The sequence below is a fragment of the Lactuca saligna genome, chromosome 4 (genome assembly GCF_052625555.1).
Source record: "Lactuca saligna cultivar CGN05327 chromosome 4, ASM5262555v1, whole genome shotgun sequence".
Classification (NCBI taxonomy): domain Eukaryota; kingdom Viridiplantae; phylum Streptophyta; class Magnoliopsida; order Asterales; family Asteraceae; genus Lactuca; species Lactuca saligna.
This window is the reverse complement of record NC_136420.1, coordinates 241,983,466-241,998,584: the sequence shown is the minus strand read 5'-3', so window position 1 is coordinate 241,998,584 and position 15,119 is coordinate 241,983,466. Positions and strand designations below refer to the sequence as shown.

The window sequence follows — 15,119 nt, the reverse complement described above, 5'->3', positions numbered from 1 at the left end:
AAATTATTTGTTGTTTAGTTTACGAAATCCCTCTTTTGAATTGAAAATAATGTTGTTAGATCCTAGCCCCAATTTCTCATTTGAGCGTTTAATTGGGAATTCTTATCTAATCAAACTTTGTCTCTTTTCCTTTAAAGACGTAGAACTCAAACAACAATGCTTTAGGCTCAACCTCTTCCGGCTCCTTTTCACTCATGAACTTGTGTGGGAGCGTGATCTTCGATGGGACCAATTTAATGAATGGAATCAGAACATCTAAATGGTTACCAGCAACAAGGACAGGGAGTATGACCTCAAGAAGGAGCTCAAGGAGGTGAACATCAACACTGTTACTCCCGAGGATATCGCTAGCTTCGAGGCACATGAGCGAGATGCTACGAAAGTTCATTGCATCATGCTCGTAACGATGACTGCAGAACTAAAAAATTCTTACGAGGACTACTATCCGTATGAGATGCACCAGGATTTGCTTGACAGGTACCACCAAAGTGCGAGGCAGGAGAGGTACGCGATGATCACTTCGATGATCACGACCAAGATGAGGAATGGAGAGTCTATCACTACTCATCTACAAAAGATGCAGAGGTATGTCGACCACCTACTGAAGTTAAATGTTAACATCAATGAAGAGCTAGCAATTGATATCATTCATCATTCACTTCCACCCTGCTTTAATCAGTTTCGCATGACCTACCACATGAACAAGGAGAAGGTCAGCTTGAGCAAGCTTCAAGGCTTGTTGAGGACTGTTGAGAGAAACCTCAAAGATAAATATGTTGCATCAACTCCCGCTACAGTTGCCCCCGTCCTAGCTATTGGCAAGGGGAAGGGTAAGTATAGGAAGGCTCCTTCGAAGAGACACCATAAGGGAAAGTCTCATGATGACACCTCTTTAAGTGGAACCAAGTCTGCTCCCGCTGCACCCACCTCCAACCCAAAGGATGCAGAGTGCTACTACTGCCATGAGAAGGGGCATTAGAAATGAAGCTACCCGAAATATATGCAAGATATCAAGGATGGGAAGATCAAGTTGTCCTTCAGAGGTATTTATACTATTCAATATAATGATTCATCTAATGCTTTATCTTGAGTTCTCGACAGAAGGTATGGTTTTCACATTTTTTCTGATTTACAGGGCCTAAGAAGAAATAGGGATGTAGAGCATGGGAAGATAAACTTCAACACGGGGAATAGAAGATCGCCGCCTGTCACCAAGATGGGAGTTTACTCTTTAGTGATTAGTAAGGGATTAGGTCTAGATTTGAATAATTATTGCTATTCGCTAGAAATGGCAAGAAACATCATTTCTTTTCATTGTTTGTATAGACAAGGATTTAGATATTCATTTGATAATGAAAAGGGTTATATTAATGCTTATCTTGATGGTGTTTTCTATTTTGAAGCATTGCCTTGTAATGGAATATATGAAACCGTTATGGTTGTAGACAACTTAGGAAATGATGCGTTACATATCGATTCTTCCAATAGTTTGGAAAAAGCATGCTTGTGGCATTTTCGTCTTGGACATGTCAACAAGAAACTCATAACCCAAGTCTAAAAGGATGGAGTGTTGGAGTCATTCGAAATTAGGGACGATGACATGTGCGAGTCTTGTTTGCTTGGAAAGATGACCAAGTCACCCTTCATTGGTTCTTGTGAAAGGGGTGAAGGGTTATTGGATCTCATACACAGTGATGTCTGTGGGCCCTTTAGATCCACCACAGGGGTGCGAGCTGTTTCTATGTGACTTTCACCGATGCTTATACCAGATATGGATATATCTACTTGATCAAGCACAAGTCAAAAACCTTTGAAAAGTTCAAAGAATTCAAGCAGAAAGTGAAGAGTCAGTTGGGCAGGAAAATCAAGATGCTTCAATCCAATTGAGGTGGAGAGTATCTACGTTTTGAATTCCATGGCCACCTCAAGGAATTCGGGATCGTTTCGCAATTGACGCCACCTAGGACACCACAGTTGAATGGTGTAGCTGAGAGGCATAATCGAACCTTTCTAGACATGGTTTGTTTCATGATGAGTTGTGCTTCGCTACCTATCTCATTCTGGGTTTATGCCTTACATACTGCCGCCAATATCCTTAACCAAGTCCCTACAAAGAAGGTTTTCAAAACACCTCATGAGATGTGGATAGGGAAGGCTCCCTTGTTGACACATATCAAGGTTTAGGGTTGCGAGGCTTTTGTAAGACGAGAGACTCACGACAAGCTCAAAGCTCGTAGGGAGCGGTGTATTTTCATCGGCTACCCACATAAGTCCTTTGGATATCTCTTCTATAGATTGAATGACAATGTTGTCTTCGTTACGAGGAGAGGGGTTTTCCGAGAGCGAGAACTCATAAGCCAAGGGAACAGTGAGTGGCAAATTGATCTTTAAGAGCTTCAAGAATCAAGAGATGAAGGAACCTCTGGCACTGGCGCTCAACTTAAGGAGGAAAGTCATGTTGAACCAATTGACGAGTCCTTACCTCTTAGACGTTCCAGTAGAGTTAGTGTTCCGCCTGTGTTGTATGGTTTTCATATAACAAGTGAAAGTGATAGATTTATTAGTGATATTACAATGATAAATTTGGATGAACCTAACAGCTACAAGGAAGCCATGGTAGGATCGGAGTCTATGAAATGGAAAGAGGCTATGGACTGCAAGATTCAGTCCATGTATGACAACCAAGTTTGGAATTTAGTTGACAATGTGCCAGGTCGTAAGACGGTCAGGTGCAAGTGGATCTTCAAGTAGAAGACTGACATGGATGGGAAAGCACACACTTACAAAGCGCGATTGGTCGCGAGCGGCGTCACTCAAACTCCCAAAGTTAACTATGATGAGACCTTCTCACCAGTTGCAAAGATAAAGTCTATTACGGTGATGTTAGCCATTGCTGCATTTCATGACTATGAGATAAATGGACCAAAACCGCTTTACTTAAAGGGAAGTTAGTTGAGGATGTTTACATGAGTCAGCCAGAGGGTTTTGTCGATGCAAAGCATCCTAATAGAGTGTGTAATCTTGAGAAATCCATTTATGGATTGAAACACGCATCTCGCAGATGGAATCTTTGCTTCGACAACAAAGTCAAAGAGTTTGGTTTCCTGCGAAGCGAGGATGAACCATGTGTATATGTCAAAGCCATTGGGAGTATAAATAGCTTCCTTGTATTGTATGTCGATGACATACTACACATAGGAAACGACATCCCGACTCTACAGGAAGTCAAGTCCTTAGTGTTTCACTATGAAGGACCTCGGAGAGGCTGCCTATATTTTGGGAATAATGATAGTGAGAAACAGGAGTAACAGAACTAATAGGACTTAGTCAGAATACTTACATGGAAAAGGTACTAAAACATTTTAGTATGGAGAATTCCAAGAAAGGGGAGTTACCAATCTACAGCAATGCCAAGTTTAGTAAGACTTGAAGCCCAAGTACTGAAGTCGAGATAGCAGAGATGAGCCGAGTACCTTACACTTCCGCAGTTGGCTCGATCATGTATGCTATGACTTGCACTCGCCCTGATGTGGCCCTCACTTTGAGCATGCTCAGTATATATCCCGGGAACCCTGGAAAAGCCAATTAAACCGTAGTCAAGTATATTCTTAAGTACCTTCAGAGGACCAAGGAATGGTTTCTAGTCCTTGGTGGGGGTGATGACATAAGGGTACGAGGGTATAATGACACCAGTTTTTAGAACAACTAAGACAACTAGCATTCTCAGTCGGGCTGGATCTTTACCTTAAATGGAGGAGCTGTAACTTGGAAAAGTTCCAAGCAGTAGAACATAGCTTATTTAACTTGTGAATAAGAGGACATAGCAGCGAGCGAAGCATCAAAGGAGGCAATATGCTTGAAGAACTTCATCGGAGATCTTGGAGTTGTGCCAGTCATAAACGGGCCTATGGAAACATTCTATGATAATGAAGGAGCGGTTGCCTTGAACAAGGAACCGAAGGATCATGGAAGATCACGACATATTGACAGAAAATATCACATTATTAAATATCGGGAGGAAGAAGGTTAAGCACTTGCAGCATGCTAGGAGTATTGAGCTGAAAGATGATAACCCAACAGATCCCCTCGTGAAGGGAATAAATAGGGTTAAGCACTTGCAACATGATAGGAGTATTGAGCTGAAGGACAATATTAGTTTAGATTAGATAGTTTCGAAACGTTTAATAGATAAATTGTAATTAACATTTGATGATTAAATAAATGAGTAGTATTTATGAGTAAAGTTACTGCCTTATGTTAATTATTTTCCTATTGTTTCATTTTGCATATTTTGACTTCCTGAATAATAAGATTATTCGAACAGTCCACGGTCGCTCATACTTAGGAAGTAGGTATGAAAGAACATTGTCATGAATGGACGTGTAGATTGTCTAAAGTGTATTAGACATTGCAAAAACTTGCTACAACATTCATGAGTGCTTATGAAATAAGATTTAAGCATTGGATTAGACCAAGTCCGACTCTGACATTTCGGAGACCTTGTGAAAAAACTAAAGTGAGGCCCCATAAAAAATTTCTTGTAAATATTATTAACTATATTTGTTACCACTAATTCAAAATGTTGGGCTTAGAAGATTGCGTCTTTTGGGCTCGTCTACTTATAATATTTTGTATTCCGGTTTGGGCCTGTCCAACCGTGTGTCTTTTATGATTTGTATATAAGCTTATGCTTGCATGCATATTAGGTTAAGGTTTTAGAGATCTGAGAATACGATATTTTCCAGACGACTAAAGGTTTCTTAGTTCATACTTGTAACCTTCCAATCCTCTACAGTTGATGTTCTTAATCGAGCTCTTCTGAGGATTTTGTTTTAATCATTCGACACGTTTGATTCATTCTTGTTCTATTTTTTTTACTGTGTCTATATCGTCATTGTTTTCATACTTGTTCAAGATCTAATCGATCTTCACAGATTAAAAGAAACTTTAATCTCATCAATTGGTATCAGAGCAGGAGGCTGTGTAATTGATACACATCTTTTCTGTGAAAAAGATTTTCATTAGGGTTTTTCCGCAATCATTAATATTTATTGAGCCGTCATCTCTTTATTGACGTATCTTGATATTTATTATTTTGCCCTAATCTGCTTTATTACAAGTCTGATCTTTGAACAGGTTTTCGATCATAATGGACGCAACACAATCAAATGTCATTAATATTTCCAACAGCATTGGTTCGATGACAAAGATTCCGATCTTATATACCCATGATTATGAAGTATGGGCACATCATTTTGAAGACTATGTTATTGGATCGGAGGAAAATGGGTATTTGATTTGGGAAGCCATCACCAACGGACCGTTTTCTCATTCTGCAACGTCCAGAATCATTAAAACTCAAAAAGAATACAATGATCTGCTCAAGGACGTGAAAGACATTGCACAAGATGAAAAGGATAAGTTCCAATGCAATATCAAAGCACTAAGATTGATCCGGTTCGCCCTTCAGTCCGATACATTCAGATTAGTTAGCTCATGCATGACGGCGAAGGATGTGTGGGACAGACTTCGCGAACTGTACTCTACAGACGAAGATCTTGAACATTCTATTCAAACTCTACTTCTATCTGAGTTTGGTGAATTCAAACAAGGGGCTGAAGAATCTGTGACCCAGACTTTCGATCGCTTCAATCATCTTCTAAGCAAGATGATCAAACATGATATCGAAAGGAAGCTCGTTGAACAGAAGGTTACATTCCTGAATGGTCTAAGGTCTGAGTGGAGAGCAGTAGTTTCCACGGTTAAAGCCCATGAGCAATTTAAATCATACTCTTTGGCGAAACTGGTGGGAATTCTCAAGTCTCAAGAGAAAACCGTTGTGCAAGAAAAGAATGTCATTTCCGGTCTCGGTTCGTTGGCTCTCTTGTCAAAAAGTAAAGCCGTTATGGAGGATGAAGACCTCAGCCTAGAAGAATATGATCTCACATCAGAAGATTATGCCTTGATGGTATCCAATCCCAAAAGGTTCATAAAGAAGAAATTTCCCAACAACAAAAACCGAAACTGGCAGGGAAGTTATAGCTCTGAAAAGGTGGTTAATGAACCGAAAGCTGAGGAGCACAAGAAGGAACCGAAGGTTGACGGAGACTCCGGGGTGAGCTGTTTCTACTGTGGTGGGAAAAATCATTATGCTAAGGATTGTGTCCTCAAGAAAATGGCTGAGAAAGATGATGGGAACAATGAGGAAGCTGTGTTGCAGAAAAGACTAGATGAGTTGAGAAAGAAGAAGTCTGCTGCTAACCCGCCTGGTAATGCTCTTATTGTGCAGGGTTCTGTTCCAGGTGATGAGTTCGGTAGCACGGAAGTTTGGTCTACCGACTCAGAAGACGAGGAAGTGAGGCAGCCTACTCATGGAAAGGCGTTCGTGTCTAAGAAAGAAGGCAGTGGTGGTAAATGCCTTGTGGTTTCTGACGTATCTCAATTGAGGAGATACAACACCGATGGAGGCAATGATGGACAGAATGCAAAGGAGGACATGTGCTTCACAGCCAAACCACTCAGCCAGCAGTTCAATGAGCTTGATGAACTGATAAAGAAGGTACAATCTGCTTTTATTTCATGTAAAGTACCATCATCCTCTTATGAGAAAGAACTAAAAAATGTCAATACAAGAATATCTCATCTAGATAGTAGCTTAACTCAAACTCGGGTCACAAATTCTAACCTAACTGATCAATTGAGCAGGGCAGCGTCGAAGAGTGAGGAGCGGAGAATGTGGATAGAGTTAAAGGAATCGGAATTAGTCAAAGTCAAAGATGAAAACATTTATTTGCAAAGAGACAATTTGAAGTTGTTAAAACAACGACATGTTTTTTGTTTAATTGCTAAACGTCTGTATTCTAATATTACTCAGCTTCACTTGGATTGTGAAATAGGCCAAAGAATTCACCGCATGATCTTGCCCTTCCTAGAATTTAAGGAAGATGAAATCGATGCCGAAGCCTATAATTGTGAATGTGTGATATCGTCTGATGACATAAATCCCACCTACATGTATGGACTGGACAAAATTGAGTCCTTCATTAAATCTAAAGACCACAAGCTCATGCTTAAAAATCTTTTGGATGAAAATGACAGACTTAAACTGAGGACCGAAACCATGCAAAAATTTGACTCTTTAAACGCCAAAGTAAGCTCAGAAAACAAAATTGATGTTGAAAATGCATCTGAGCTTAACGAGGACGACAATATGAGTGAAATTTCTGTAGAGGACACGGTTGACTGCTCAGAATTTATTAAAACCGAGCCAGAAAATCACAAGAATCTTATTTCTGAAAATTCAGTAGAGTTCGCTCGGTTGTCCCATCAAAAGTCCCCGAAATTAGTTGAGAAAGCTGTTGTGTATCAAAAGGTCAGGACTACTCCAAATCAAGTATACAAGGTAACAGGAGTAACTGAACATCAAACAGCTGAACTTGCAGCCATTGTAAACGAAGACAATGCTGATGGCTGTGATGAATACTTCTGGGAAGCTCCTATTGATAATGCAGACGAAACCATTGGTTTATCTGAAAGAACTTCCTGGAAGAGCAAAGGAAGATACATACCCGAACCGTTGAATAAGCCAAATAACTTCAATGAGCCGAGCACTAGTGGTACAAAAGATACTCCTCAGAAGAATGTTCACTCACCAAAAGAAGACATTCCTTCGGCTCCTTCAGCTCAAAGTAATTCAACCACAGTTCAAATGGAACCGGTCAAGGAGTCAGCAAAAACGAAAGCAAATGTTCATCATCAACCTTCTCAGATGCGGAACAGGAAGATAGAAAGGAATAATAGATACCGGAAGAACCTTTCTGAAAGGAAACAATTCTGGCGTTCCCAGAATGCATACTTCACTCATCAAGACAAGAATCTAAAGTATGAAAACATTCCTGCAGGAAAGCTTGAAAGTCACAAAAACCGAAAGCCAAGGTTCGGTTCACAAGAAGATATCAACCGAAGGCAGAAGTTCGGTTCTGAAAAGGATATCAACCAGAACCAAAGGTTCGGTTCCAAAGGTAGCTCCAACCGAACGCAAAGGTTCGGTTCTGAAGACAAAAGAGTACAAAACTCTAAGGTCGGTCCCTCCAATGATTAAAAACAAAAGGGTCACCTAGAGTCTCCTTCTAAGTCTAATTCTTCTTATTCTTCTAATTCTTCCTCACTCTCGGTTTCATCTCGATCTCGTTCTAAATCTCATTCATCAACTGAGCAAAAGTGGAAGCAGAAGGTCAATAAATCCACACCAGAGACCGAATCTAACACTACTAATCTTAACAAAATAAAAGTGTACACCATTAAAAGGAAAGATAAAACAACTCTCGTAAAAAGAACTTATCTTGTTGATATCTCTCTCATTGCTCCTGTTTCCATGCAAAGCTCACGTGGACCCAAGAAAATTTGGGTTCCTAAATCTGTCTAAATTTTGCAGGTTATAAGTGACGAGCAGTTCGACAAAGAATGGTACATTGATAGTGGCTGCTCGCGTCACATGACAGGGAGGAAAGATGAGCTTAGGGAGTACAGATCACTTACAAATGGTGGCAACGTCAAGTTCGGAAACAATTCTTTCGGCACCATAAAGGGATACGGGATGATAACCAATGGGGACTTCTCTATAAGGAAGGTGGCTTATGTGGAAGGACTTCAACACAACCTCATAAGTGTATCTCAACTGGTTGGAGGTACAGGTCTCAAAGTCTCTTTCGATGATGAAGGTTCAGAAATCATAGAGAAAAAGTCAAATGAAGTAATTCTCAAGTCAGAGCGAAAGGGTGAAATGTTTCCATTAAACATGAAACCCATCAAAGGAAACCCAGCTGTATGCTTATTGTCAAAAGTGCAATCCGACGAAAGTTGGTTGTGGCACCGAAGACTATCTCATCTTAACTTCAAAGATATCAACCGTCTTGTTACAGGAGGTCATGTAAGGGGCCTTCCATTACTCAAGTTCGACAGGGATCATCTGTGTGCTGCATGCGAAATGGGAAAGCAGAGTCGTCAAAGTCATCCATCTATAATCAACACAAAAGTTGTCGAAGCACTCGAATTAATTCATATTGATTTGTGTGGTCCTTCATCTATTGAAAGCATCGGTGGTAGCAAGTATATTCTCGTTATCATTGATGACTTTTCACGATTTACATGGGTGTTCTTTCTAAAGCTCAAATCTGAAGCGACTCAAAAGCTGAAAATGTTTATTAAGCAAATTGAAGTACAGCTCAAGAAGGTTGTTCGCAACATCAGAAGCGACAATGGACTCGAATTCAAGAACAGGGAGCTTGAAGAGTTTCTTGCAGAAAAGGGAATTAGTCATAATTTCTCAGCTCCCTACACACCACAACAGAACGGAATAGTCGAAAGACGAAACCGATCCTTGTGTGAAGCTGCCCGAACTATGCTAAGTTTCGTATCTTTACCTCTTTACTTTTGGGCTGATGCTATTTCTGCTGCTTGTTTTACACAGAACAGGTCATATCTCAACAAAAGGTTCGCTCTCACCCCATATGAGATATTGAACAACAGGAAGCCAAACGTGAAATTTTTCCATGTGTTCGGCTCAAGGTGTTTCATCTTCAACTCTAAAGAACACCGCAACAAGTTTGATGTCAAAGCCGACGAAGGTATATTTCTGGGTTACTCTCTCACACCCAAGGCATACAGGGTCCTAAACAAGCGTTCAAGAAAAATTGAAGAGACGTATTATGTGACCTTTGACGACAACTATGTCAAGAAGCTGCAGGCTAAAGAAAATATCACTGGGGAAATCTTTCCTCTAAATGGCATGGTTACAGTCTCGGTTGCTAATCTATTCGAGACATTTCTGGAGCTCTTTGACGAACCAGAGAATGCTTCACTTTCTGAAGCAGGTGCAGCAGATAACAAAGTTGATCACATGGAGCAGATTGTCGAAGATGCTGCAAGGAGAATGCATGAAGAAGTATCAATCTCTAACGACTCTCCTTCTAACGACGCTCAAGTCGAGGGGGAGCCAAGTGCTCAAATCGAGGGAGAGCCAAGTGCTCAAGTCGAGGGGGAGCCAAACGCTCAAGTCCAAGGATAGCCAAATTCCACAACTTCAACCGAAGAGGTTTCAACACCAGGAAGCTCAGGCCCACTAGAATCACACGAACCTCATATCTTCCAAAGTACACCAACTGAGGTGGAACATGATGATGTGACACTCGGTTATGATAGCCAATCTAAGCTAGACGAAATAATCTATGCTGAATTAGACCCAACCGTTGATCCAAATTACCCTCCTCTTATCAAATGGACCAGAGATCATCCTGTCTCTCAAGTAGTTGGGGATGTATCTGAAAAGGTTCTGACCCGATCCCAACTGAAGGCAAAACAAACTTCCTTATCTTCAAAAGTAGAGTTTTGCATGTTCAATTCATTCGTATCAAAAGCTGAACCAAAGACAGTTAACACTGCTCTCGATCACTCTGATTGGGTTCAAGCAATGCAAGACGAGTTGAACGAATTTGAAAGGAACAAAGTCTGGCGCCTAATTCCAACTCCTCCAGATGCTTCGGTTGTTGGTCTCAAATGGGTTTTTAGGAACAAAATGGACAAGGAAGGTAATGTTATACGGAACAAGGCTCGTCTGGTGGTAAAGGGATATTGTCAGGAGGAAGGGATAGACTACGAAGAGACTTTCGCTCCAGTAGCTCGGCTAGAATCTGTTAGAATATTTCTGGCTTATGCTGCCCACAAGAACTTTGAAGTTTTCCAAATGGACGTCAAGTGTGCATTTCTCAATGGAGAACTTGAAGAAACGGTGTATGTGGAGCAACCTCCTGGGTTCGTGAACGAAAAGCATCCAAATCATTGCTACATTCTGGATAAAGCTGTGTATGGCCTTAAACAAGCTCCGAGAGCCTGGTATGAAACGCTTACAAAATTTTTGAAGATGTCTAAATTCAAACAAGGTTCGGTTGACCCAACCTTCTTTCGCAAAAAGGAAGGTAACCACCTTATGATAGTTCAAATTTATGTCGATGACATCATCTTTGGCTCCACGAATCCAAGCTTAACGGCTGAATTTAGAAAGCTGATGGAGACTAAGTTTGAAATGAGCTCAATGGGTCCAATTAACTTTTTCCTTGGTTTAAACATAAGACAGGGACCCGAAGGCATCTTTATTAATCAGGAAGCTTACATGAAGACTCTCCTAGCAAAGTTCGGTATGATGGGAGACTCGAAAGTTAAAGTCCCAATGGCATTCGGCACTAAACTTACCCCATCTCTAGACAAACCAGCTGTTGATATCACGCTCTATCGTCAAATGATTGGATCGTTAACGTATCTAACTGCTAGCAGACCTGATATCATGTTTTCTGTGTGTTATTGTGCTCGATTTCAGGCAAATCCTCGTGAACCTCACATGCTTGCAGTGAAGAACATCTTACGATATCTCAAGAGAACCACCTCCTTAGGTCTATGGTATCCATCCAACTCAGGTTTTTTTGTTCAAGCCTATTCTGATGCTGACCTTGGAGGATGTGGACTCGACCGAAAAAGCACAACTGGTGGATGTCAATTTCTTGACGGGAAGTTAGTTAGCTGGCAATCCAAGAAACAAACGTGTGTGTCGCTATCCACAGCCGAAGCAGAATACATTGCAGCTGCATCATGCACGTCACAAGTGATTTGGATCCAAAGTCAACTTCGTGACTATGGACTCAATATGAAGAAGATCCCACTATATTGTGACTCTGAAAGTGCAATTAGGATCTGTCATAACCCAGTGCAACACTCCAAAACCAAACATATAGCACTAAGGTATCACTTCATCAAAGATCATGTGGAAGATGGAAATGTCGAAGTTCACTTCGTAAGAACCACTGATCAGCTGGTTGACATCTTTACAAAAGCTCTTCCTGAAGCATCATTCAATCAGATATTGCAAGGCTTAGGTATGATGGTTGCAGAATCGGTCCCAAATCCCCAATTCTCTATTTAAAAATCAGGAACCGAAGCTAACGGATAGCTCTGTTGCTTTCTGCTCTGGCGCTTTAACGGAACCGAAGCTAACAGATCGCTCTGTTACTCTCTGCTCTGGCGCTTTAACGGAACCGAAGCTAACAGATCGCTCTGTTACTCTCTGCTCTGGCGCTTTAACGGAACCGAAGCTAACAGATCGCTCTGTTGCTCTCTGCTCTGGCGCTTTAAAGGAACAGAACCAACCAGACCGCTCGGTCACTCTCTGCTCTGGTAAAATCAAGGAACCGAATCAACCAGACCGCTCGGTCACTCTCTGCTCTGGTAAAATCAAGGAACCGAACCAACCAGACCGCTCAGTCACTCTCTGTTCTAGTAACATAACAGAACCGAAACAACCAAACCTCTCGGTCACTCTCTGCCTCTGCAATATTGGCGCTCATTCAAACAAACCGCTCGGTTCTTCCTGATCATAAAACCCCCACCGAAATTTTCAGTTCGTTCGATTAATCTCTGCTTCTTTTCTTTGTATATATTTTATCTTTATGTTTTTATTTCTTTTTCAGAAAATTCAAAATTAACAAAAATATTTTATCTTTCTGTTTTTATTTTTTTTTCGGAAAATTCAAAATTAACAAAAACATTTTATCTTTCTGTTTTTTTATTTCTTTTTCAGAAAATTCGAAAATTACAAAAATATCTTGTCTTTCAGTATTTATTTATCTCTAAGTAAATTTCAAAATTTCAAAAATATTTTATATTTCTAGTCTATGTACTTCTTGCTCAAGTGAATACAAGCATCTCCTTATGTAACGTTCATCCAGGTATGCTTTTCTTTTATCAGACTAGTTAGACGTCCCTAGAAGCATGCTGCTGTATGTTGTCTCAAGCCTCTATGACCTCGAGCATGCCTTAATGATTTGATCAATACCTATCGTTTCTTCCCAATCAGGCTATTCTCTCATATTCGGTCTAGAGCTACCTTCTTTTACTCATCTGAAACATGAGTTGCTCTGCTTTGTCCCATGTATGTAGCAGAAGGTACGTTCGGTCTCCTAACCATCTCTTCAACTTCTTCACTTACATTCGCTCCCCAAAGTAACCCTTGATGCTCTCGGTCTTTACCACTGAGGCTTATGGTTGCACAACATCTGTGTTCATGATCTTAGATTCGTTTACCACGTTCTGAGTGAAACCCAAAATCCAACACCTAAAATGAATTGACGGTGAGTAATTAACTCAAGCTTTTACTTGGAATTTTTTTTTTTATGAGTGAACTTTTATGAAACTGTCTCATCCTAAGACATTTCTTCCCAAAGAGGTCCAGTTTAATTTATTTTGCGATTTCTGTCTATATCATTCCCATCACGAAATACTTCCCACCTACCTGTTCAACAGATCACATCGGTCTCACAGGTAACTCTACCAACACTTAGTTTTATGTCAAGACTTAATGTTTGGTTTGAGTTCAGCCACCCCTTAGCCATCAACAGAAGATGCCTTTCATTGTTTCTCTAAAGACAACTGATCGTATTTCTCGGGAAACCACACAAACACTTCAGGTCTCTCTTGGCTCTGAAGGAAGCGATTCTTGCTCGGAATCTTCTGCCTTCTGTCTTTTATCTAGACAACACGCACTTCCAAACACATTTGATTTATTTCCTTGTCTTTCACACTCTGATGCACAGAATTTTTTCCCACATTCTAATTGCTGTTTGGCACATGGTTCTACGTTTCAGTTGTAACCAAACAAGGGCACAAGGAATTTCAAACGGTACGAAAAAGATTTGGGCACGTGCAAAGGATTCGTTTCAACCCCACGTGTGCTGACGTATTCATTGAATACACCATAACTTCTAATCGCGCTTTTTCAGGTGACGTTTTGGGTTCCTCATCATCACGATTTTCTCTCTCCTGAGAATGGTATAAATAAGACGTGATCGTGTTCTTTGGCAGTTACCTCTCAAAGCATTATCTCTCTGAAAAAGTTACCACTGTTCATCTTCTTCCAAAAACTCAACAATGGCGACTTCTTCTTCTGCTCACGATCAATCTGCTTCTTCTTCTTTTCTTACAATCAAACCAAATCAGAACATGATCATAGAGTTGTCTCCATTCCTCTATGACTCATACATGCTCTATGTGGTGGAATGCCTCAAATATTCCCCATTGGTATTGGCACTGACGCAGGTGGAGACCGTTCCTATGTCCCTGCTATCCCAAGTCTACACCACGGCTAGCTACGACAGACACAAAGACCGTATCTACTTTACTATTCACGACAAGAAGTCTTCCATTTCCAAAACACGGTTTTGCTCTCTTCTAGGGCTTGCCGTCGACGCTTCTGTCATCTCACCAGACTTCATCACCACCGCCCAGATCTTTACGATGATGTATGAGATGGGGTATACAGATGTTCTAACATCTATTGCCAAAGTCAAAAAATCATGTCTTCCATCTCAGTGGAATGGATTGCTTACCCTTTTAATTAAGGGTTTAGCGGAGCGATGTGGTGGTTCCGACACCACCAGTAAAGGGTTTCTTACAATGCTGTACGGTCTTTACAACGGCATTAATCTTGACTATGGGTCTATTCTCTGGGCTCAAGTGGTTCAGAGTCTCAATACTACCGCCAGGCACTCCGAGATTTCATGCGCCAGGTTTTGGACCCTCATCACCAGGAGGGCTATTGATTCTCTTGACATCCCAGTCATGAAGGATGTTCTTACGGCTTCAATTGCCACATACCACACCAAGAAAATCATTCTCTCAGATCCAAGTAAGTTCCTCCACTATGGACTAATCCCTGAGTCCATGTACAGATGCATCACGCCCCACAGCAAGATCATGGCGGACTACAGCTCAAGAACCCCCCTGCCTCCTAGGGTTCTTTCCGAGGAACAACGTGCTGCTCTTGAGGCTCTGGATCAGCCTGCTAACCGGGGCAAAAGAGTGAGCAAAAAGGAGAAGGCTGAAATGAAAGAACCTGCACCCCAAAAGGAGAAAAAGGGAAGGTCCTCCAAACGCAAATCCGAGGCAGAGGCACCTTCTCAGTCCAGAACGAAAAAGGTCAAGAAGATGGCTAAAAGAGCCAAAGGATCTCCTTCTGAATCAAAACAGAATGCACCATCCGAAACAGAAGCCGTTGATCCTCAACCCGAAACTACACC

At 41.1% G+C, this 15,119-nt stretch overlaps 1 protein-coding gene across 1 annotated transcript; it reads left to right on the top strand.

Annotated features, from left to right (window-relative positions):
• The first annotated feature begins 259 nt into the window (after window positions 1-259).
• LOC145040560 (uncharacterized) lies at window positions 260-979 on the top strand. Its single transcript, XM_078988474.1, has one exon. It carries the CDS (start codon window positions 260-262, stop codon window positions 977-979), a length of 720 nt encoding a protein of 239 aa, XP_078844600.1.
• The last annotated feature ends 14,140 nt before the right edge of the window (window positions 980-15,119 follow it).